General features: G+C 59.3%; 2 protein-coding genes across 4 annotated transcripts; both read left to right on the top strand.

Annotated features, from left to right (window-relative positions):
- Positions 1–5,307: 5,307 nt before the first annotated feature.
- PHLDA3 (pleckstrin homology like domain family A member 3) lies at positions 5,308–6,896 on the top strand. 2 transcript variants are annotated; one of them, XM_053964022.1, is made up of 2 exons: positions 5,308–5,815; positions 6,215–6,896. In XM_053964022.1, exons 1-2 carry the CDS (start codon positions 5,492–5,494, stop codon positions 6,875–6,877), a joined length of 987 nt encoding a protein of 328 aa, XP_053819997.1. In that variant the 5' UTR covers positions 5,308–5,491; the 3' UTR covers positions 6,878–6,896. The 2 variants fall into 2 exon arrangements, with proteins under 2 accessions (XP_053819997.1, XP_053819998.1); XM_053964023.1 differs by having other exon boundaries at positions 5,308–5,843; positions 6,215–6,423.
- Positions 6,897–18,087: 11,191 nt separating this feature from the next.
- On the top strand, positions 18,088–22,430 carry TNNI1 (troponin I1, slow skeletal type). 2 transcript variants are annotated; one of them, XM_053964009.1, is made up of 7 exons: positions 18,088–18,117; positions 18,915–18,956; positions 19,473–19,604; positions 19,689–19,778; positions 20,234–20,410; positions 21,703–21,813; positions 22,070–22,430. In XM_053964009.1, exons 3-6 carry the CDS (start codon positions 19,479–19,481, stop codon positions 21,808–21,810), a joined length of 501 nt encoding a protein of 166 aa, XP_053819984.1. In that variant the 5' UTR covers positions 18,088–18,117; positions 18,915–18,956; positions 19,473–19,478; the 3' UTR covers positions 21,811–21,813; positions 22,070–22,430. The 2 variants fall into 2 exon arrangements, with proteins under 2 accessions (XP_053819984.1, XP_053819983.1); XM_053964008.1 differs by lacking the exon at positions 18,088–18,117 and adding an exon at positions 18,780–18,816.

Below are 22,430 nucleotides of genomic sequence, written 5' to 3'. Positions count from 1 at the left end.
GCTCGCCCGGGCCCGGCCCTGCCGCTGACTCGCTGTCTGGGGCTCGGGACGGGCACTGGGTGCCCAGAGCTGGGGAGGCGTTTGCAGTCCTGGCTTGAAATGAACGCCCAATGGCAGCAATGTGTCGGTGCAGTTTGACACGGCCCAGCTGTGGCCAGCTGAGCTCTGCAGCTCGGCTGGGATGGGCTCCCCCTCTGCTCCCACCAACAATCAGCATGGAATGGTCTGGATTGGAGGAGACCTTAAAGCTCTTCTTGTTCCACCTTCCACTAACCCAGGTTGCTCCAAGCCCTTTCGTTGAAGACTTCCAGGAATGGGGATAGCTATTCCAAAAGCAGAGGTTGACGTGGGAGGCCAGGGACGGCCCTTCTGGGGTGTGTTGCTAGCATCACAGTGTGCTCAGGCTCTCAAAACCCCTATCAGTGCTTTTAGGTGGCACCTCTCCAAGCAGGTGTGCCCAGCAGTGCCAAGTAATTAACAGCTTTTCACCTACTCCCTGCTTTTTCAGCAGCTTGTGGATCATTAAGCTTCCAGTTTGGCAGCTGCCCAGGTTTAATTGGTTTCCATCTAAACTCTTCACTCCCTTTTTGTGATTCTCCTGTTGGACTGGTGGGACAGACTCAGATCAGCCTTGCTGCAGCTTAGGGACTCCACAGGCAATTGAGTTCTGGGTTTTTAAAGATATAAACATTGTGGTTGAGTAAATGAGGTGGAGAGTGTTCTGAGAAGCACAACAGAGGCAGAAATCCCCTTTTGGGGCAGGACTTGGGCTCCTTTATCAACCTAAGTGCTTTCTCCTGTTCATCACACCCTCAGTTTTACATGGTGTTTATGAAGCAGAGAAGAGGAGTTAAGTCTTTACCATCTCAAAAAACTTCCCCCCTCTCGATTCTAGCAGGACCCACTGCTCTGGGCTGTGTGGTGCCTGGGGTGAGGGGTCTGCTGGCACTTGGTGTGGGGGGCAGACGGCCCAGGCTCGGGTAGGGTTGGGGGCTGCAGCACAGAGGGCCCAGCTACCAGCCTGGTGTGGAGACCCAAACGTGCCTCCCTCACTTGGCAGAGGCCCTGCTGCTCCCCCAAGGAAGGGGGAGCTTGTTCTGGAAGCTCCTGCAGAGATGGTGGGGGTTCAGGAAGCTGCTTAGAGGTGTGAGGTGGGGCTGCTGCAGGGATGGAGGGGTCAGAAAGCCACTGCCTTCTCTGTGAGCTTGCAGGGGATGCTGTGCTGCTGGTGTGGCATCTCAGCTGGATGTGCCCCAGATGGGATCGTGCCCAGGCAGTGCTGGTTGGTCAATAAAGCTACAATGAGTCTTTATTTAGTCCCTTCCTCATGCAGCTGTAGAGGTTCTGTCAGAGAGAGGGGAGGAGCAGGAGCCTCTCTGCTCTGGAGCCAGGCTGGGAGAGTTGGGGATGTCACCTGGAGAAATCTCCAGGGAGACCTCAGAGCCCCTTCCAGTGCTTAAAGGGGCTCCAGGAGAGCAGGAGAGGGACTTGGGACAAGGGCCTGGAGGGACAGGACAAGGGGAAATGGCTTCCCATTGCCAGAGGCCAGGGTTGGATGGGATATTAGGACAAAGTTCTTCCCTGTGAGGGTGGGGAGGCCCTGGCACAGGGTGCCCAGAGAGGCTGTGGCTGCCCCTGGATCCCTGGAAGTGTCCAAGGCCAAGGTGGACAGGGTTTAGAGCAACCTGGGATAGTGGAAGATGTCCCTGCCTGTGGCAGAGGGTGGAACAGGATGGTTCTTAACCTTTCAACCCAAACCAGTTGGTGGTTCTATGAGAGAGTGACATTTCACATGTGACGGACCCCAGAGAGGCCAATTCTACTGGAGGCCTGGTCAAAGCCAGGAGAAAATGCTGGATTTGGTTTTGGAGGGCCATGGAAAGATGTAGGTTAGAAGGGACCAGCAGAAGTCTTAACTGCAACCTCCTGCTTAAGGCAGGGTTCCAAAGGTCAGGTTGATCAGAGCATTTGGTGTCCACTTAGGTACGGGAACCCCCTGAGGATGGAGGTCCCAGCACCGTGGATCTTGTCACAGCACTGTGCCACACAACCCTTGAAAGGGTTGTTTCACCACTGAAAGGATGGTCAGGCCCTGGCACAGCTGCCCAGGGCAGTGGTGGAGTCTCCATCCCTGGGGGTGTTCACAAGACCTGTGGATGTGGCACGTGGGGACGTGGGTTAGTGGTGAACATGGCAGTGCTGGGGGAGTGGCTGGAATGGATGATCTCGGGACCTGGGAGGGCTTTTCCAACATTAATGATTCTGTGAATCCCTGATTTTCCTGTTGTGCCCCTGTGCCTGGTGTCTGGTGCCCTTTTGCCAGGCAGGGCTGTGTCTCCCTTCTCCACAACCCTTCTATAGACAGTGGAAAACTGAAGTTCAGCCTCCCCAAGTCCTCTTTTCTCCTGCCTAGTGGGTCTCCGCTGAGCTCCCAGCCCCAAAGGTCCCGGGTAAGCCATGTCCTGGGACAGGGACCATGCCCCAAGGGTTTGCCCTGGGTGCCACACACCTGCTGGCCCTGCACTGGTCGCTCAGAGTGGCTTAGGGAGTGACAGAGACCACCATGGGGACACCAGGATGGGATCACGGGGGCTGCACATCCCGACAGAGGCATGAGGGGAGCTGGAGGAGGTGGTGGGGCATGGCCCAGGAGAAGCAGGGTGGGAATAGAGATGCTTTTTGGGCATCTCCTGCCAGAGCCGCAGTGGGACAGCTCCGACCATCTGCTACCCTCTGCTGATCAGCGAGCACGGCAGGGCCCAGCCGGAGGTGTCTGCTCACCTGTGCCCAGGTGTGGTCCAGCTCCCCCTCGAGGCAGCAGAGCCGCGCTGTGCCCGGCAGCTCCCACCCTTCGGGGGCTGCAGCCTGCCCTGAAGGGACAAACCCAAACCTGCCCTGAAGGGACAAACCCGGGATCGGCTTGTGGCCAAGCCCCCTGGAGCCTGGAGGTGATGGCACCACTTGAGGGGTCAGACTGGAGCCTCCAAGCCCCACGGCCGGCGGGGCTGTGAGAGGGGATGTCACCCTGTCACCCAGCTCTGTGGGGATGTCACCTCAGGGCAGGGCAGAGCCCGGCAGCCCCGTGCCCTACCCTGAGGGCCCCGGAATGGGATGAGCCGTGGGCAGCCCATGGAGCAGCGCCCTTGGCTCACCCACAGCCTGGCACAGCGAGTCCTGCAGGGTTTGCTGCAGGGCAGGAGGTGCCATGTCCCCCCGTGGCAGGGTGAGACCCCTGCCTGGTGTGTCTGGGAATGAATGGACAGCTGGGGAGACGGGAGTGGAGAAGGACATTGTCAAAGCTCCATCACACACAGGGCTGCGGGACCATCACCTTGCCTGGAGAAGCAGTGACTGCAGTGAGCAGAGGGGTGGGGGGCCTAGGGCAAGGGTTGGCAGCCCTTGGCTCTTCCCCGGGCTTTGAGGATGGAGCTGGAGCTAGGTGGTGAGCCAGAACTGCCCACGGACATCCCAGCTTACCAGAACAGTGACAGTCCCAAAACTACTCCCCCCGAGTTCCCAGGGCTCGGCATCCCTGGAGCTGAGCGTTACCCGTGCGTGGGAAAACAGCCTTGGAGGGGGAACCCACACTGCTCTGCTCCTTCCGAAGCGCTGGGGTGCTCAGGGTGACCTCCGGGGCCGCCTGACGTCAGGAGCCCGGGTCTCCTGGGACACCCGGGATTTCTGCCAGCGTGCCGAGGTTGGCCCCAGGGAGCACGAACCAGTTCCTGGCTCCGCCAGCCGCCCTGCCCTCTTAATGAGGGATAATGAGGTACATCTCATCAGCGCTGCAGACTTGCCCCCTGGCCACGGCGGCTGCCGGCAAAGCCCCCGGCAGGGACCGGCAGTGATGGAGGGGCTGGGGAAGGAGGGGACTCCAGCCGGGGGGTTCTGCGGGGTTGGGGTCTGCGAGGGGTGCATGAGCAGGGTCTGCGTGCCAGGGGCTGATCCAGCCCCTGTCAGTGACCCCAGCACATTCCCGGGGGGATTTCTTCCCACTGCAGACCTCACCTGGGTGAAGGAGCCACTCAGCGCTTGCAGGGGCGCATTCAGCTGCCGAGCCACCTGTGACCGTCACCCGCCCTGGCAGCCCACGGCCCGCACAAGTCCCCAGATGTGCCCCCCGGCAGCCCAGCCCGGCCCGGGGAACCTCGGTGCCAGGCGCTGGCACAGGAACAGACGGTGCTGCGGTGGCCGGGAACGAGACGGGCTGGAAAGGAGACGGTGTTTGGCTGCAGGGCGGGGAGGATCAGGCAGGAGGACCGGGCTGCGCTGCCCCGGCCCCGCTCCACGGCTCCTTCCCCCTGTACAGGTCACACGGGGCTGGGGGATGCTGCTCCTTGCTGTGGGACAGCCTGGGGGCTTCAAACCCCCGTCCCAGGGGCTTTGAGGGATGGGAGCTCTGTGTGCTGAGGGGTGGCCCAGCACCCTTGGGTGAGTGGCTGGGGGGGTGGGTGGCTGTCAGGGGTTGCCCCATTGCTGCTGTCCGTTCTCTGCTTTTGTCTCTCCTTCTGGGCTGCACTCGGAGTCCCCAGAGCCCCTGCCTGGCTGGTGCTGCACGCACAGCCTACTGTCCCAGCTGGCACTGCACACCAGAAGCCCTTGCCCTGGCACTGCAGCCCATTGTGCCTTCTTGGCTGGCACTGCAACCCCCAGCCCCCCTTGCCCGCTGGCACTGCACTCTGTACCCCTGCCTGGCTGGCATTTTACACAGAGCCCCCTGCCCAGTCGGCCCTGTGCCCCACAGCCCGCTTTCCCCACTAGCACTGAACCCTATAGCCCTGTGCCCACGGGGCTACACCCCCAACACCTGGTGCTGCACCCCCAAGAGCTGCTCTTGCACCTCCAACACCTGTCCCTGCACCCTGGGCTGTCGTGCAGAAGTCCCCGAGCCCTGCCCCATCCCACACCCTGCACCGCTGCCATGCAGCCCCATCCCACACCCTGCACCGCTGCCATGCAGCCCCATCCCACACCCTGCACCGCTGCCATGCAGCCCCATCCCACACCCTGCACCGCTGCCATGCAGCCCCATCCCACACCCTGCCTGTTCACACGAAGGCCCTGAGGCTACGTCTGCCCTCGGGCACCCCAACAGCTCCTCCCGGGTGAAGCGGGGCTGCGCCGGGCTTGGTCGGGCTTCGTCTGGGCGTGAAGGGAGCCTGAGAGCAGGAGGGGCCAGGCGAGGCGGCAGGAATGCGAGTGGGAGAGCGGCCGGGCAAGTAGCGACAGCTCCCGGGAGCGCGGATCCCACACGCGGCTCGGGCGGGGAGCGGAGCCCCGGCAGGCTGGCGGCCGGAATGGGGCACCGCATGGCTCACCCCCTCTGAGAGCCGGAGCAGAGGGCGGCGAGCCCCGGCGGCAGCACGGCCACCGCGGGGTCCCGGCCCCGGGGAGCTCGGCTCCGGCGTGGGGCGGCTGGAATTCCCCCGGCGGGTAATGCCCGGCTGGGCCGGCACAGGGCGCTGAGGATCCGGGGGGCCGAGCAGCCGTGATGACCCCCGAGAAGGTGCTGAGGGAGGGGGTGCTGGAGAAGCGGAGCGGGGGGCTGCTGCAGCTCTGGAAGAAGAAGCGGTGCCTGCTGACGGAGAAGGGGCTGCAGCTCTTCGAGCCCAAGGGCTCGCGGCGCAAGGAGCTGAGCTTCGCCCGCATGAAGGCCGTGGAGTGCGTGGAGTGGAAGGAGCGGCACATTTACTTCACGGTGGTGATGGACGACAGCCTCGAGATCGACTTCCGCTGCGCCCAGGAGGACCCGGGCTGGAACGCTGAGATCACCATGGGGCTCGTGCGCTTCAAGAACCAGCAGGCGATGCAGGAGGTGCGCGCCCGGCACAGCTGCCGAGCAGGTACCGCAGCCAGCGCGGCTCGGGGAGCAGGACCCGGCCCGGGATGAGGTCCCTGGCCGCAGGTTCCCATCCCTGAGTGGTTTGGGGAATCACAAAGGGGGTCCCGTGGACCGGGGTGGGTCTGCAGGTTGATGTTCCCATGTCCCGCTGCACTGGCTGGGATGCCCCGTGGGTTTGGCTTCTCTGTATCCCTGGACAGGGACTTTCTAACGTCCTCCCTCTGTCTGGGGTGGTCTGAGGGATACGGGGCCCTTTGCCATCCTGTACATTGGATGGGGTGGGGATGGTGTCTGGCCCCACTCCCCAGTGCCCTCAGGATGCCCCGTGTCCCAGCGCTGGCCGAGCAGGTGACAGGAGCCTTCTCTCTGCAGTGGTGCAGCTGGACGCAGCCCCGGTGGGACAGCCCAGGGAATCGCAGCTTCCCAGGAGTCGGATGGAGATGGCCCTCGGCTCGACAGGTGCTGGAGAGAACGGGATCCCTGCGGGCAAGTGAGGTCACCGCTGCGCAGCCCGGGGACAAGGACAGTGGCCCCGGGGAGGCCGGTGCGGGCGCTGGCTCCCCCTTGCCGGGGCAGGACAGAGGAGCTGGGTGGGCACAGCCACCTCCCCTTGGCACAGCGGGGCAGAGGACACAGGCAGGGCCACCACCTGGTGCTTCAGACAAGGCAGGAGGTGACATCCCTGCCTGGGGCCCCACCACCCTTCATTCAAGTGACATGTGCAGGACTTGGTGCACTGGTGGGGACCCCAGGCCTCTCCTGCAGGACAGGGGATGGATGAGGCTGTGCCCGAAGGATCCGTGCCACAGGGAGCTCTGCCTGTGTGACAGTGACACTGGGAAATGGTTGTGGCTGGGTTCCAGTTTTAAAAAGGGGCTGGAAAGCTGCTGCTGCAGCAGGGACCCCTCAGCAGGGCACTGGAGCGATGGTGTGGTGACACAGCCATGCTGCTGGACATTGTCTTACCCTGGGATGTCCTTGGGCTGTTGGGGAATGCTGGGGACCCCAATTCCCTGTACCAAAAGTGTCCCTTAACAGGACTTTCAGCTTCTTACCCTGGTGTTGCTTTGATTTGTGGGACCCCACAGGGCATGGGAGAGCACAAATCCTGCACAGAGCTTTGCCAGTCATGACCCCTAAACCGGAATCACCTAGTCGGGCTCCAAAACCCCCCCGGCACCCTGAGGCTCCCTGATCACCAGTCCCGCTGCGCCGTGTCCCCAGGGATTCCCACGGTGGTTTGTGTGCCAGTGACGCGGGAGCAGTGCTGTGGCTCTGCAGCAGGGAGGGATGGCCCTGCCCCGACAGGCAGCGCAGACAGCAGCGCCTGGAGCCAGCAGCGCGCTCCACAAGCCGGAGCCTGAGCCCAGCCCGGGGCCGGAGGCGCTGCGGATCCTGCCGGAGATTTCCCGGACGCGTGGGAATCACGGAGCGGGGTGTCCTTATGTCCCGGGCCGCGGCAGCCTGCACCCCATTCTGCACCCCAGCCTGCACCCTATTCTGTACCCCATTCTGCACCCCAGCCTGCACCCTATTCTGTACCCCAGCCTGCACCCCAGTCTGCACCCCAGCCTGTACCCCAGCCTGTACCCCAGCCTGCACCCCAGCCTGCACCCCATTCTGTACCTCAGTCTGCACCCCAGCCTGTACCCCAGCCTGCACCCCAGTCTGTACCCCATTCTGCACCCCATTCTGCACCCCAGCCTGTACCCCAGCCTGCACCCCAGCCTGCACCCCAGCCTGCACCCCATTCTGCACCCCAGCCTGCACCCACGGGCCTGTGGGGTCCTGTCCCCATGCTGGGGCAGCACCGGGTGGCTTTGGGGACGGTGGCACGGCCGGAGCCTGCTCGCTGTGCAGGGCCAGGCTCGTGCTGGCTCTGCAGGAACAGGCACTGGGGGGTTCCACACAGCGAAGCCTCCTTGGCCAGCTGGTCTCAGAGCTGCATTCATCGGGACCTCCCCGGCTGGGGGTGCAGAGGAGACGGGGCCAGGCCGGGGGTGCAGATGGAGCTGGACCCAAACGCTGCACGGACGGAGCTCTGCACCATCCCAGGGTCGTGACGGGGACATGGGGGGCTCTAGGGATGGTGGGACCCTCCACAGGACACGCTTCAGGTGTGGTGCCCTGTGTGCACAAGCACCAGACCAGGTCCCTGCACACGAGTCAGGAGGGAATGGGGTGGTCAGGAAGGTGCTGGTGCTTACACAGCATTTCCAGGGCAAGTATCATTGTTCTGGGGTTTCCCCTAAATCCCCAGCTCCCAGAGTCAGGGGATTCAGTGAGACTCAATCAAAGCTGTGTGAGCATCCCAAGCCTGTGCCATGGTGGGTGCCAGGGTGGGGAACACCCAGTGCCAGGGGGTTCCAAAAGTTACCCGTTTTATTCAGTGTGACTGTTTTTTTTTCAATTTTTCTGCTCTCTTGCCCCCTGTAAATAGATATTTTCTGTTTTGCAACTGTCAACAACGAACTGTCAGAGAAAATGATCAAGGTGGGTGTGTAAGCACTAGCCCTGGCCATGGTACATCCCTGGGCACTCATGATGAGGCAGCAGAGAGGCCACGGTACCCCAGAGCTGGGGAGAAATTCAGGCAGTCAATGGAGGGAGAGGACAGTAAGAGAACACAAATCCTTGTCTCAGCGTTTCAGGTCCAGGCATGGGAAAGTTCAGCTTTTCCATCCTCATCCCCAGCCCTTCATCCAGTCCAACACACATCCAGCCTCCCTGCCTGGACCCCATATCCCCCAGGGACTTTAGAGCTCCCCAAGCCTCCAGGTTTGGGATTTTCTTCTGAGCAGACACCCACACCTGCCCCACCCTCAGTTGGGTGGATTCCCAGGCTGACCCTGGAGCAGGTGCTGGGGTCAGAGCCCAGCCAGCAGCGTGGGGGTGGAAGGTGGGTTGGCTTCATCTCCCCTGGGAGGGCTGAATGTCTCTGCAGAGGAGAAGACACCCCGAGACTGAAAAACAAATAAACAGCCCAGGAACCCGGCCAGGGAGTGGAGTAGGGCCAGGGCCAGAGGCTGGAGCATCCCCCAGTGCCAGGGACATGGTGCCAGCACACTCCCAGGCAGCCTGGAAAGCAGGAGAGGACCCACAAGAAGCATTTCTAATGCCCCCAGAGGTGGGGAAACTGAGGCACAACAGGGAGATGCAGGGTGGCTTTGTGGCCCCTCAGCCCCTCCAGCACATGGGCTCCTGTGGTGAGGAGGGGCTGGCCAGACCCCTCGGGCCTCCAGGGAGAGCCCCAGAGAGGGGAGAGGTGCCCCAGAGCACCCTGAGTTCAAAGGCAGGAGCCTGAAAATCTGGCTCTGCTGCTCCCAGCCTGCAGTGCCCCTGTTCCAGCATCCCTCCCCACACTTCTCCGAGGGTGCCCCGGTGCTGAGGCTGCTCTGGGGGGCTGCCCTGTGCCTCCCACCCTGGGCAGGGGCTCTGCCAGCACCCACAGGGACTGGCACCCTCCCAGCAGCACCACAAGGGTGCAGTGGGTGCAGAGGACAGGAGTTTTTTCCACCTGATGACATCCCAGGTCTGGCTTTGGCATCAGTTTGGGGCTGGCTGGACAGGATGCCCCAGGGAGGGCAGTGGGGTCACAGTGCTGAGACAAGGAGGTGCAGCCTGATGGTGCCAATGCTTTTGTCACATGGGACCTCCTCCATCACCAGGTGCCCTGCGGAGAGCCTGGCACTGCCCTGCTTCTCCTGGGATCATCTCTGAGCTTGTGGGTCACTCCTCTTTAGATAAAAATGAAAAAAAAAAAAAAAAAAAAAAAAAAAACAACCAGCTGTACCAAGTAGCATTCTGCTTTTTGGCTTTAGGTCAACTGTCCAACTTCCTCCAGATGTTCCTAAAATGATTTCATTGTTGGCCATCTTAAATTACAATTCCTAAATCACTGGATTTTGGTTTGGGACATGCCACCTGCCCAGAGCTCTTCTATATTTGTGTGTCCATGCTGCAGGGAGCAGAGGCTGGGATGTCCCCAGCACTGCTGTGAGGAGCTTGGCCATCTCCACTGAATCCTCCTGCACTGGCGTGCAGGAAGAAATAACTGTCCTTGTTCCACAGGTCCTGGGGTGCTGAGGGGGTCGGGGCAGGGATTGCAGGGATTATACATTAATTCCCCAGCCACAGGGTCCTGCTGCAGTCTTGGACTCGGTGTCCCAGGGGGTTCAGAACTGTGACTGTGACATTCCCCAGCAGTAGAGCTGAGGTGTGGGAGCCCAGGAAAGGCAGGGAGAAACAAAATGAGGGCCCAGACATTGCTGGAGCTGCAGGGGAACAACCAGCACATGCCAGCACCCATCTGTCCCCCACTGTCCCCAAGCAGGAGTCACTGAGTAGCTCTGGGGGCGGGGGTGGCCCAGCCCAGCCCAAAGTGGGTACTGAGATGTGTCTCAGAGACATGTAAAAATCTGAAAATACCCGAAAATGTCCAAGAACTCTGTCAGGGTCCCTGCCTGGGCCAGAAATTTTGGGTTATTTGGAACAGTCTTTTTTTGCTTATGTAGAATATTTTGCCTTAGGCTGGAAACCAGCCTGGACTTTGTGATACTCAAACTGATGTCGCTGCTGAGCCATGACTGCTCCTGGCACAGAACAGCCCAAATCCCCCTCCTGGTGAGAGGAGCCCAGAGGATCAGCACTGGGAAGGTTTCATGTGTCACTGGCAAAGCCATTGAAAGCTTAAAGTCTTCAGCAGGTGGCTCCATTTCAATGATATCTTTCCACTATCCCAAAGTAGGGAATTCCTCCTTATTTAACAAAGCCTTTTTTTGTGTGCCAGAGGCACGAGGCAGGAGCCTGTGCTGTTCCTAAAGGGCCCCCTGGCTTCTGGGGACCCCTCCTCAACTTTGGCACCTTCTGAAAACATTTCAGGCCTCCCCAAAGTATTGAAGCAGAGAAAAACAAACTGGCCATGATACTTCTAGAAGTGGGAGGTGTTTCTTGCATTTTGGGATAATTGTCCTGCTTTGGCATCCAGCCCCAGAGCTGCTTCCAATGGATTTGCTCTCTGTAGCCAAGTGGGGAGGGTGAGTCCTGTGCCCACGGATGGAGGGGCTGGCACGGGCACCCTCCTGAGCTGCACCAGGCCCAAGGGGGTCTCTGGAGTTTGGGGTTCCCAGAACGGGGCTGTGGCTGCAGGAGCAGGACATGGAGCAGCACATCCCAGAGGGATGAGAAGCCTCTGCCTCGCCAGGCAGTGGGAAATGGGGGTGCCCTGGTGGGGCTGACGCAATGGGGTGAAGATCAGTGGGGCAGATGAGCTGGGAGAGGTCTCTCAGCCCCTGGGGAATATTTGGGTTCTGGCCTGGGGCTGTGCTGATTATCCCAGGCTGGGCTGTGGTAATTATCCAAATTCTGGCCCCCTTTCCATGTTGGGCATCCCTCAGGTTTGGTGGGTCTTGTTCACAGATGCAGCAGGGTGAGGAAATTCACCCCAGGGCTGCAGAAGGCATCGGCTCAGAAGCATCCCAGGAGCTTCCACTGCACTGCCACCAATCCACAGAGCAGGTGGGACTGGTGGGTTCCTCCTGCTGGTGAGCAGCTCAGGAAGGGTGAGAGCTGCTGGATGGTCTGCAGGAGAAACACCACGGGGGACCATTCCTCAGGACAAGTCCCATGGCCCTTCACCACTTCACTGCCACCTGACCCTGCAGCCTTGCAATCACCTGGCTTAGGGGGTGACCTCGCTGTCCCCTGGTCCCTGACCTGTCCCACAGAAGGAAAACCTCCCACACCATGGTGAGTCTGTGGGGCATCATCTGTCCCAGTCCTGTGACAAGCCTGGTGCAGCTGGGGGTCTCCTGTCACCCCCCAGTCTGGACTCTGAGCGTGGCAGTGAGGATGAGTCCCAAAGGACACCAGAGGCTCAGCTGTCATTTCTCAGTCTGTCCTGGATGCTCTGGGAGCTGCTGGCTTTGTGAATTCCATCGGGGTTGATGGAACGAGGATGGTGGTTGGGAGAGGGTGAGGACAGCATGGGTGGGAGGGTTCTGAGGAGGGGAAGAGTTCTTTCCTGCATTGCTTCAAGTCCATTTCTTCAGGGAGATTGGCTTCATCTGGGGCAGCTGAACCGCTCACAGGAGTCAGGTACCTTTGCATTTGGAGTCCCAAGACCTTGAGGAGCCAGGGTATAGGCTACCCCGGACCAAGTCCCACAGGGTGACCCTCAGTTGTCTGGTCAACGGGTGCCTGGATAGCGTAATTAAAATCCCCAGCAGGAAGACGGAAGGACTCTTGAGCTGCTGGAATCCGAGTGGGTTTATTGAGGATTGATCAACGGAGTCAGAGGCAGAAATAGAAGCAAGGAGACAACCACACTCAGGGGAGGCAGACTCCGAGAGCCCCGGGGAAAGAGGGGCCAGAGTATAACTGGGGAGGGAAGGAGTAACTAGGGTACAAATGATCCAATGGGAAGAGGGTGTAAGGGTAACACAAACTGGGCCAATGAGGGAAAAGGGAAGGAGTGGTTTACAGAGGGAACCATTAGGAACAACGAGAACAGGGAACTTTCCAGAACTTGGGGAGATGACAACCATAAACTGACAGGTGATGGGCATGTGCTCATTTGCATTGAGTGGCAGAGGACTCTGGGGAAATGCCTTATGCTAAATGACTGTAGTTTCTCATGGCATTCCCACACTGTCCTCCCCATGGGCACATCCCACACCAGGCACCATTGGGCAGCTCTGGCAGCCCCTGCCATGGGTGTGGGGCTGATGCACCAACACCCTCCAGGGACTTGGAAGGTCCTGAGGGGGAAAATGCCCCATCCCTCTAAACACATGCCAGAGGGTCCACTTGTAAGAGACTAAACACAGGTGAGCTGTAGATCCCAGGGACATTCAGGGACAAGCAGCTGTCCCTGGGGACCTGCTCCTGGCTGGGTCTGACCTCCCCATACAGCTCTCTGGGAATCTGTTGGCATCCATCCCCTTGGTGGTAGCCCAAGGGGAACACTTCCCTTCAACCAGTGGCTCCCAGTAACAGGGGGATATTTGATTTGTAGCAGCAGCAGCACATGGACAAATCACAGAATCAAGGAATAGTCTGAGTTGGAAGGGACCCACAAGGATCATTGAGTCCAACTCTAAAGTGAATGGGGATCAAACCCATGACCTGGGTGTTATCAGCACCCAGCTCTGACCAATGGAGCCAATCCCAGATATAGTTTCATTATTTTGCTCTGAATTTGCCCTCAGCACTGCTCTACCCTGTAGATTTCCAGCCTGATCCTTCCCACCCCCACCAGCTCAGAGTGGTGCCCAAGGCCCAGGTGGCACCTGATAAAACAACCCCTCACCTGGAGGCAGCTCCCTGTGGTCTGTGAGCCAAGGACTCGGAACGTCCCCTCTGTGTCAGCTGGGGAGGAGGGATGGGACATCGCGGTCCCCTGCCAGTCCCTCTGTGCAGCCCCCATGGCAGAGCTGGGGCTTTGAAACCCATGGACAAACCCCAAATCTAGGGGTCCCATTGCCCCATCCCTCTCCTGCCCTTTCCTCCTCACTCCGGGTCCCAGCAGAGGATGAAACCTGAGACTGGAGCAGATGGCATCCGAAGCAGCCCCCGCCCCATCCCCGGAGCTGCGGGAATGCAGCGCCGTTGTCACAGGCTAATTTTGGCTCCTCTGTGCTCCGAAAACAATTCCAAGGCATCCGGGAGGAAAGATGCTGGAGGCCTGGCCCCGAGGGGGCTTTTCCTTATAAAGGTCTGACGGGGCTGCTTAAAGCCTCCTCCTCCTACTCGGAGGGGACAGCAGATCCTCTGCGCTGGCGTTTGGAGCCAGGCAAGGGTCCTTGCAGGGGTCCCGGGGGTGGGCTGGATGCAGGGAGGGGTTTCTCCCTTGCCCACTGGGATTTGCTTGGTGCAATTAACACAAGGATGGCACTGCCACTGCCATTGCTACTGTCACTGATCTCCCAGCAGCTCCTGCTGGTGTCCAGGCAGGGGGAAGGAGCCAGGGAGGCTCTGCAGGGTGGGGGCTGTCTGTGCTCCCCACCATGGGAGCTGCCCCACTGTGGCAGCACATTTCTCTCTCTCTCTCAAGATTTTTCATAGAGGTGCACAGAGAGAAAGAAAGAGAAAACAATTTCTATTTCTGCTCCTTGTTTTTCCCATGTGGAATGTGTTTGGAGAGTTGTTTACCTGGGGTGATTGCTTGGTTGGGTTCTGGTGAGGATTGTTTGGGCCTGATAGCCAATCCAAGCCAATCCACCTGTGGCTGGACTCTCGAGAACAGGGTCACGAGTTGTTAGTGCTTAGATATGGTAGTTAGAACAATTTTAATTTTAGTATCTTCCTTTATATAGTATATTAATGTATTATAGCATAGTTATAATAAAGAAATCATCTAGCCTTCTGAACTGGAGTTGGACATCATCATTTCTTCCCATTGGGTTCGCCCGCATTTTACAATACCCCACTCCTGCAGCTCTGTCCCTCTCCTGGCCATAAAAGCCCCAGGATTAACATGCCATGCATTGTCCCTGCTGGGCCCCACGTTGGGAATTGTTTGTTCCTAAATTTGTCCCTAAAAATATCCCGGGGAACAGGTGTTGCCTGCCCTGCAGCCCTTGTCATGCAAAGGGACACTGGGCAAGGGGCTTTGTGGGGGGCAGTGGGGACACACAGCAGCTTCTTCACTGCTTTTCATGGGGAAAACCTCAGGGCCTGTGAGGGGCTGGGAGTTGCTTGAGCATGCCAAGCTGCAGTGCTGTGCTGGGGGAGTAGGGCTGGTCCTCCTCCATAGAGAGGGGACTGTGCCCTCCTTGGTCCCCACCCTGCCTGGCCTGAGGTGTGACCCCACATTTGCTGGTTTGCACCATCAACCCTCAGCAATGCAGCCTGGCCTGCTGAGGTTCCCCGTCCTGCTCTGGTGGCTGCCAGGAGGCCGCCTGGCCAGCACTGTCCTGTGTGTGCCCCACCACGCAGGGCTCAGCATGGCAGCAGCTCCCAGGCTGTTCACACCCCCTCCCCTGCCTTTTCCAGCATCTCTGGAGCTGTCACAGGACAGACCCTAGGCAGAGGTGCCAGGAGGATGTAGCCCATCCCCACGGCATCACCAGCTCTGGTCAGCCTGAGCCTGTCTGTGTGTCCCCAACAACCCCCATGTGAGCAGGTGCTGTCCGAGCTGGGGGCATTCCAGTGCCCAAAGGGGCTCCAGGAGAGCTGGGGAGGGACTGGACAAGAGCCTGGAGGGACAGGACAAGGGGAATGGCTTCCCATTGCCAGAGGGCAGGGTTAGATGGGATAGTGGGGAGAAATCCTTCCCTGTGAAAGTGGTGAGGCCTTGGCACAGGGTGCCCAGGATGCACAGGACTGCCCCATCCCTGGAAGTGTCCAAGACCAGGTTGGACAGGGCATGGAGCAGCCTGGGATAGTGGAAAGTGTCCCTGCCATGGCAGGGCTGGGACTGGATGATTTTTAGGTCTCTTCCCACCCAAACCAGCCTGGGATGATTTGCATGCAAACAGCCCTGGAATTCTCCGAACCAAAGGGGGGTTGTGGGTGCCCTGGGACACAAGTGCAGTGACATACGGGTGACCTGTGTGTGTCCCTGTGTTCCAGGCAGGGCCCCAGGTGTGAGCAGCAGTCCCAGCACTCCCGGGGCTTGCAGCAGATGCCTGCAGAGGAGGGGATTTGTGCTATTTTTACCAACCACTTGCAGGCAGGGCTGGGATTCAATACCCCCGCTCAGCCCCAGCCCCGGCAGAGCGCGGCTGTCCCCAGGCCAGGCGTCACCTCCCTCCTGCACAGCCAGGTAAGGCACTGCCACTGCCACTGCCCCTGTCCCCCTCCGGGTGTGCTGGTGCTGAGATGGGTACGAGAGCCCCGGCACTCGCACGTGACATAGAGGAACCCCCAGCATGAGAATCTGCCTGAATTTCTCCCCCTCTCTGAGGTGGATCAGACATTTCCTCCGCTCTTGGAGAGAGGATTGGTGAGGCTGCAATTGGGACAAAGACTTTGAGCTGGTATTTGCCTGTTTTTTCCCAAACCATGGCAAACAGGACTGTTTGGGGAGCACTGCCCGAGTGTTCCAGCCTGGCTCACTGGTGGGAGGTTTGGGGTGGGAACAGAGTGTGGAGTCCTGGTAGCTGGGAGAGTGCTTGTGGTTTGTCTCCAGCCTCCTGGGATGGGGGAGGATGTCAGGATTGACTGTGTTTGTGTTTATGGGATTATTTCTTTTAAGGATTTCCAGGATCCAGTGGTTCAATAAGCTTTATTAGCTTTTCACAGCTGGGACAGTGCAAATAGTGCAGAATTAGCTTGCTCAGATCCTCTCGTCCCCATCAGGGAGTGAAGACTGTCATGGATGCTCCAGATTCAGCTGCAGTCCAAAAGTCCTGGCACTGGGGATTGCTGGAGATGTCTCACTGGCACAGCTGAGTCCCTGCAGTTGTTTGGGAAACCAATTTAGGACCATTTGGCCCGAAAATGTGACTGACCTTGGCAGAGGTCGTGAGCTCGAGGTGTGCTGTGGATCCCACCCCAAGGAATGCTGGGCTCTGCTCCAGCAGGGAACAATGGAAACGCTGAGAGGCTGCTCCCAGCCCTCTCAGCTCCAGGGAAAGAAAGGCTCCTCTGCCACCCCCGAAATAAACTTGGGGGCAGCAGCTGGGACCCAGCCTGTTCAAGGCACCAGTGCTGCCTGGGAGATTTGTCACAGCACCAAAAACCTCTACAAAGGCAGGAAACAGAATCTGTCTGATGTGGTTTGAGGACAAAGAAATTCCTGTTCTTGGGATTTTTCCTTGTAAATCCAGGGATCTGGACTGGTGGACTGGGGGGCTCTGGGGAAGATGATTCCTGCTGGGATTTTATTACATTCCCCCCCCCCTGCCATCCCTTAAACTCCTTTATTCAGGACATGTCTCTGGCTGAGCTGTGGGGGCATGGGGTGGGAACAGGGACAAGGGGCAGAGCCAGGAAGTGCCCTGAGATTTCCTTGGCACAGGTTCCACACAAACCTGTGAGCAGCTGAGACCAGCTTTTTATTTCCCCCAGCACGAATCCTTGGGGTCTAAAACAGTTTCCAAATATCGGGGGATGCAAAAGGATCAAGGCAAAAAATCCCAGCTTGTCTATTTCACTCCCAAGAAAAGGACTAAACCCACACCTGGAAAATGCTGTTTAAGGAAAAAAAAAAGATTTAAAAGGATTGTTATTTCCCCCCACATTTTCTGCTGCTTGGGCTTACAGGGTGCCCCAGCTGCTCAGCACAGGAAGGGACAGTGAAGTCAGAGCAGGGCCAGGGGAGCAGCATGGGCTGGAGCAGCTGCCAGGGCTTGGGATCACCAGGCAAACGTAAAATAGGAAACCCTGAGTGTTTCACCTGGAATGTGACTCCTGAAGGAACCTGCTCAGCTGTGGGCTCTTAGAGAATCCCACAATGGTTTGGGTTGGGAGGGACCTTAAAGACCATCCAGTGCCTCCCCTGCCATGGCAGGGACACCTTCCACTGTCCCAGGCTGCTCCAAGCCCTGTCCTACCTGGCCTTGGACACTTTCAGGGATGGGGCAGCCACAGCTTCTCTGGGCACCCTGTGCCAGGGTCTCACAGCCAAGAATTCCTTCCCAATATCCCATCCAACCCTGCTCTCCGGCAGTGGGAAGCCATTCCCCTTGTCCTGTCCCTCCACCCCTTGTCCCAGAGCTCCTCTCCAGCTCTCCTGGAGCCCCTTTGGGCACTGGAAGGGGCTCTCAGGTCTCCCCAGATCCTTCTTTGCTCCAGAGTGGGCACCCCCAGCTCTCTCAGCCCTGTTCCAGAGCAGAGTTGCTGCCCTTTGCTCCATCCCTGGATGGGTTTTGGCACTCCCATCCCTGCCGTTGCCCACGGGAGCTGCAGGACAGGACTCCCTGAGCCCTCACAGTGGGGGAGCCCCCGAGGCACCCCCATTTCTCCTGACATTTCCAGCCTCCATCCCTTGCCCCGAGCTGGGGTGGGCGACGCAGCCGGCGGGGGAACAGCTCGGAGCTTGGGAAAAGCCCCGAGGAGCCCGAGCCCTGCAGGGCCGGCTGGCGGCACGCTGCAGCTTGCCCGAGAGGCGGGCAGGTTTTCCCGGAGCCCGGCGGCTCGGCCCGTGTTCCACCGGGGATGGAGGCTGCGGAGCCGCTTCCCTCCGCCGACAGCGCGGGGCAGCACCGCACCTCGGCATCGCCCCCTCGCCGCCTTCTGCCTCTGGGTGCATTCGGGATTTGCACCTTTGTTTCAGCCGCTTTCCCTCTCTTTGGCAGGGAACAGCACACGCCGCGATGCCAGAGCCGTGAGTAGCTGCGGTCCCCTCGGATCCCATAAAGCCTGGCCCCGCTGCGCTTGTCCCTTTGGGGAGGATCAGCTGGGAGACCCTGCCCTGCCCCAGACCTCTGTGCCATTCCCCTTGCAAAAGCTGTCTTTAAATGCAAATTGTTTGCCCTTTCAGTCTCCCAGTTCAAACCTCGGGGCTTTCCTAGATCCCAAAATGCAGATTTGAGGGGGTGCAGCACCTCTGGATTTGCCGTGAGGCTCTCTGTAGCACATCGCACAAATACAACACAATCCCCAGTGGGAACTCCCTGTAAAGCTTTCCTGGAGCAACGAGCTGGGGATGTCCCAACCCTGTGAGCCTGACAGGATCCAAGCATCCCGACCCAGCTGAACTGGGAGTGGGGGAACGAGGGTGTCTGAACCACAGGGACTGAGCTGGGGTTGGCACGATGGGCACAGTGCCAGCTCACCTGCCACACCTGAGTGACATTTTGGCTTTCTTGGCTGTGGCCCCCTCCCACTGCATTTCCAGAGGGCACCTTCACCTCAGACCTGGTTCACGTGCTGGTGGCAGCTGTGAGATACAGAAATAAGGAACCAACTGCAACCACACGAGATGCATTCCTTGACTATCCCTTCTTTTTTACTCTCATTCCTTGATGCCCTGTTCTCTTCTCTTGTTTTTTCTGCTCCTCCCTGGCTGCTCCCCTGCCTGCAGGGAGGTAAGTGCCTTTCCCTTTGGGAGAGACCCTGGTGCTGCTCTGAGTTTGCTGCCCGTTTGTTTTCAAAGGGTGTTTTCCTTCCCTCCCCTTTCCCCTAGAGAAAATCCAAGATCACAGCCTCACGCAAACTCTTGTTGAAGGTGAGTCCTGAGGGCTGGAAACTCCCTGGGGTTTCTCTTGCTGGGGGAAAGGAGCCGGGTTGCAGCGTGTGGTCGGTGGGACAGGGATGAGGAAAGCTCAAGGATGGGCTGTGGGGAGCAGCTCCCACCCCACCTTTCTCTTCTCACTCATGTGGGATTTGTGGTCCAAACAAACCTCCCCTTCACCGAGGTGGGGAGAGACCCCCACACCTTCGGCTCTGAAGCCTCAGCCCATTTGTGCTGCAGCACAAGCCTGGGAGCTCCCCGGACTCTGGCTTGGGATAAACATTCCCTGCCCCAGCAGAGCCCACGTCAGCCCCCAGCGGCACCAGGGCCCCACAGCCCCGGCCCACCCCGCCCGCCCCACGCAGCTGTGGGGAGGCTTTGATGTGCGCTTGGGGACAGCAGGGAGGGGGTGGCACACGAGACTGCCCCATCCCAGAGACCGTTTGTGAGAGGCTCAGGGAAACAGGGGCCTGTTCAATTCCCACTTCTGCCATTTCCTTGTGCTCACAGAGTTTGATGCTGGCCAAAGCCAAAGAGGAGTGGGATCAGGAGATTGTGGACAAGCAGGCAGAGAAGGAGAGGTACCTGTCTGAGCGGGTCACTCCACTGCACACCAGCGGGCTCTCCTTGAGCCAGCTCCAGGTATTCCTCAGGCCAGGGGTGGAGTGAGCTCCTTGGGAGCATGGGGGGCCTCGCTCACTGCTCTCCTGTTTTCTTGGCCCCCAGGACCTGTGCAGGGAGCTGCACGAGAAGGTGGAAATTGTGGATGAGGAGAGATACGACATAGAAGCGAAATGCAACCATAACACCCGGGAGGTAGGAGGGAGGACAGGCTGGTTCCTTCTGGAAACTCCCTCCCAGTGGCAGCTCTGGCTTGAATGGGGATGTGTCATGGACCAGGCTGAGCTGGGATGTGGGACAGGCACTAGGGTTTTCTCAGGGCTGGTGTTTGCTCTGCAAGGCACCACTCAGAGCAAGGCTCATCCCTGCCCAAGGGAATCCCAACTGTCCTTGGGGTCCACAGAGAGGTTCCTCGCTCTCCTGGTCACCCCTGTGGGTCTGAGAGCTGCTTGTGGTACAGCTGCTGCCTGAGCAGGCTGGGCCCAGCTCTGAGCCTGGGTGGGCCGAGCCTTGGTGGGGGTGGTCCTGCAGGAGAGGTGCAGATCCCTCTGGGGCTCGGTGCTGGCAGGGCCTACTGCTTCCCACAGGGGCTCTTGTGCAAGGCAGCCAAGCAGTGACCTCCCACTCCTGCTCCTCACCTGCCCCTGCAGATTAAAGATCTGAAAATCAAAGTTCTCGATCTCCGAGGGAAGTTCAAGCGCCCTCCCTTGCGCCGGGTTCGTGTCTCGGCCGATGCCATGCTCAGGGCTCTGCTGGGCTCCAAGCACAAGGTGTCCATGGATCTCAGGGCCAACCTGAAGTCTGTCAAGAAGGAGGACACGGAGAAGGTGGGTGACTCCTCTGGAGGCTGGAGATGGTCAGATTTCCTAGGGGTGCCCTTGCCCTTCTCCAGGGCACCCTGTGTTCACCCCTTGTCAGCCTTGCAAAGAGCCTTGTGAGGCCATTCCCGTTCTGGGATCTCGTGGGACCATGTAGGACCAGTCTGACTGGGCCAGGCAACTGGTGGATGGTGACATGTGAGAATCAGGGCTGAGTCCGTGGTGCTTTTCCCTCCCAGAGTGTGTGGGGGTCTCTCAGCTGGGCCCCCTCAGCACCATGGCTGAGCTGCACATGCAGAGTCTGATCTTTGATCTTGCAGGGAACCGTGAGAGCTCTTGTTGGGCACAATCACACCCAGAAATCTCCCAGGGGACTCCTGGACCCAGATTAGATAAAACAGAGCAGCCCAGCACTTGGCCTGAGATAAATGACTCGGTTCTCACCAGCCTGGCAGAGGTGTGAGAAGGGAAAGTCCCAATGCCAGCGATGCCCAAAACCTGCCTGGGCTGTGCAGGTGCCCCAGCACCAGGAGCTGTGCCTCATCCCCAGGCACAGCTGGGAATCCCCTCTCCCCAGAGGGGTTTCACCAGCTCGTTCCAGCTCAGCAGATTGAATGAGAATTGGATGAGAATCTCAATTTTCAGCTGTTTTTCCTTTGTCCCCCCATTGTGGTATAGCACTTTTCTAGCCCTTTGGACAGAAAACTGTGCTTACAGCCCTGAGCACCAGGAGGAGAACAGATCTGGGTTTGTTCTAGATGTGGTGAGATGGCGTTGGGGTACAGCTTGTAATCTACGAATGCTGGGCGGTGGCAGAGCAGACACCTGGGCTCCCAGAGCTGCTGTCACCTGCCCAGAGCTGCTGTCACCTGCCCTTCTGCTCTGCAAGTGTCTGTCAGGCTCTCACTGTCACACCAACAATCCCAGTCCCCACCAAAGGCTCAGAGAAGGTGGAGGTGGGAGGGCAATGCAGGAAGTGTTTTTACTTCAGTAAAAACATTTGCCCCACTGTGCTGGTGTAAACCCGAAGTCCCACGTGGTTTCTTCCTCCTAAAGAAATCCTTCTGGGATTACTGAGCCTTCTGGTGCATGAATGCAGGCTTTGAGGAGGGGAGTATCCACATGGATCCAGACCTCCCTGTGGAGATCAGGCCGCTGTTTGCCAGCTCCTTGTGCAGGGACACACGGCAGAGAGACAGGGACTTTGCGAGGGGGCAGCTGTCTCCCAGCTGAGGGCTCTGTGCAGTGGAGGGATGGGGCAGGGCTGCCAGACCCTCATCCCCAGCCCCGTCCCTCGGCAGGAACGCCCTGTGGAAGTGGGCGACTGGCGCAAGAACGTGGAAGCCATGTCGGGCATGGAGGGGAGGAAGAAGATGTTCGACGCTGCCAAGTCCCCCACGGGGCAGTGAGAGGTAGGGCTGGGTCCTGATCCCCCTGTGCTCCCTCAGCCTCCTGGGCTGTGCTTGGAAATGTCCCCACTCCCTACAGCAAAAGGCCACCCGTCCCCATGTCCCACCCCACACTTGCCTGGGGGTCTGTCCCACACCTCCCTGCCATGGGGTGCCTGCCAGCCCCTCTCCTCTTCTCCTGGGCGCTCCCCTTTGGGCGTGCTGCACTGCTGGCAGCACCCACAGCCAAAGCCACCCCTCTGCTGTTTCTTTCCCACAGGAGCACTGGCAAGAAGACCGTCCCCATCCCTGCTGCCAGCCTGCCCTCGCTGCTCCCCTGTCCCTTTGTGCCCTTCCCTGAATTCCCACTGAGCTGAAACACAAGGACGACGGTGTGGAAAGGAGACCCGAGCTTCTCCTTCCAGCAATGCCCTCAGCCCTGCTCCTGCACAGCGTCCCCCCTCCACCAGCCGCTCCGGCCGTGCTGTCCCCAAGGGCCACTGGCACCCGTCCCCTCCCAGCCCTGCAGAGACGCCCCAGAGGCAGCAGCTGCTCCCCCCGTGCCTGGCTCAGCCGGGATGTGGCACCCCGGGATGTGGCACCCCAAGATGTCCCCGTGCAGCCAGACGTGCATTAAAGGA

The sequence above is a fragment of the Vidua chalybeata genome, chromosome 24 (assembly GCF_026979565.1).
Source record: "Vidua chalybeata isolate OUT-0048 chromosome 24, bVidCha1 merged haplotype, whole genome shotgun sequence".
Taxonomy (NCBI): domain Eukaryota; kingdom Metazoa; phylum Chordata; class Aves; order Passeriformes; family Viduidae; genus Vidua; species Vidua chalybeata.
Note: the sequence above shows the minus strand (reverse complement) of the source record. Positions and strands in the feature narration are given on the sequence as shown.

Bases quoted from the DNA above. Each gene is read 5' to 3' on its own strand.
- PHLDA3 (XM_053964022.1), top strand. From the start codon at position 5,492: ATGACCCCCGAGAAGGTGCTGAGGGAGGGGGTGCTGGAGAAGCGGAGC. The intron at 5,816-6,214 runs GTGCGCGCCCGG...TTCTCTCTGCAG, and splicing joins ACCAGCAGGCGATGCAGGAG to TGGTGCAGCTGGACGCAGCC.
- TNNI1 (XM_053964009.1), top strand. From the start codon at position 19,479: ATGCTGGCCAAAGCCAAAGAGGAGTGGGATCAGGAGATTGTGGACAAG. The intron at 19,605-19,688 runs GTATTCCTCAGG...CTTGGCCCCCAG, and splicing joins TCTCCTTGAGCCAGCTCCAG to GACCTGTGCAGGGAGCTGCA. The intron at 19,779-20,233 runs GTAGGAGGGAGG...CTGCCCCTGCAG, and splicing joins GCAACCATAACACCCGGGAG to ATTAAAGATCTGAAAATCAA.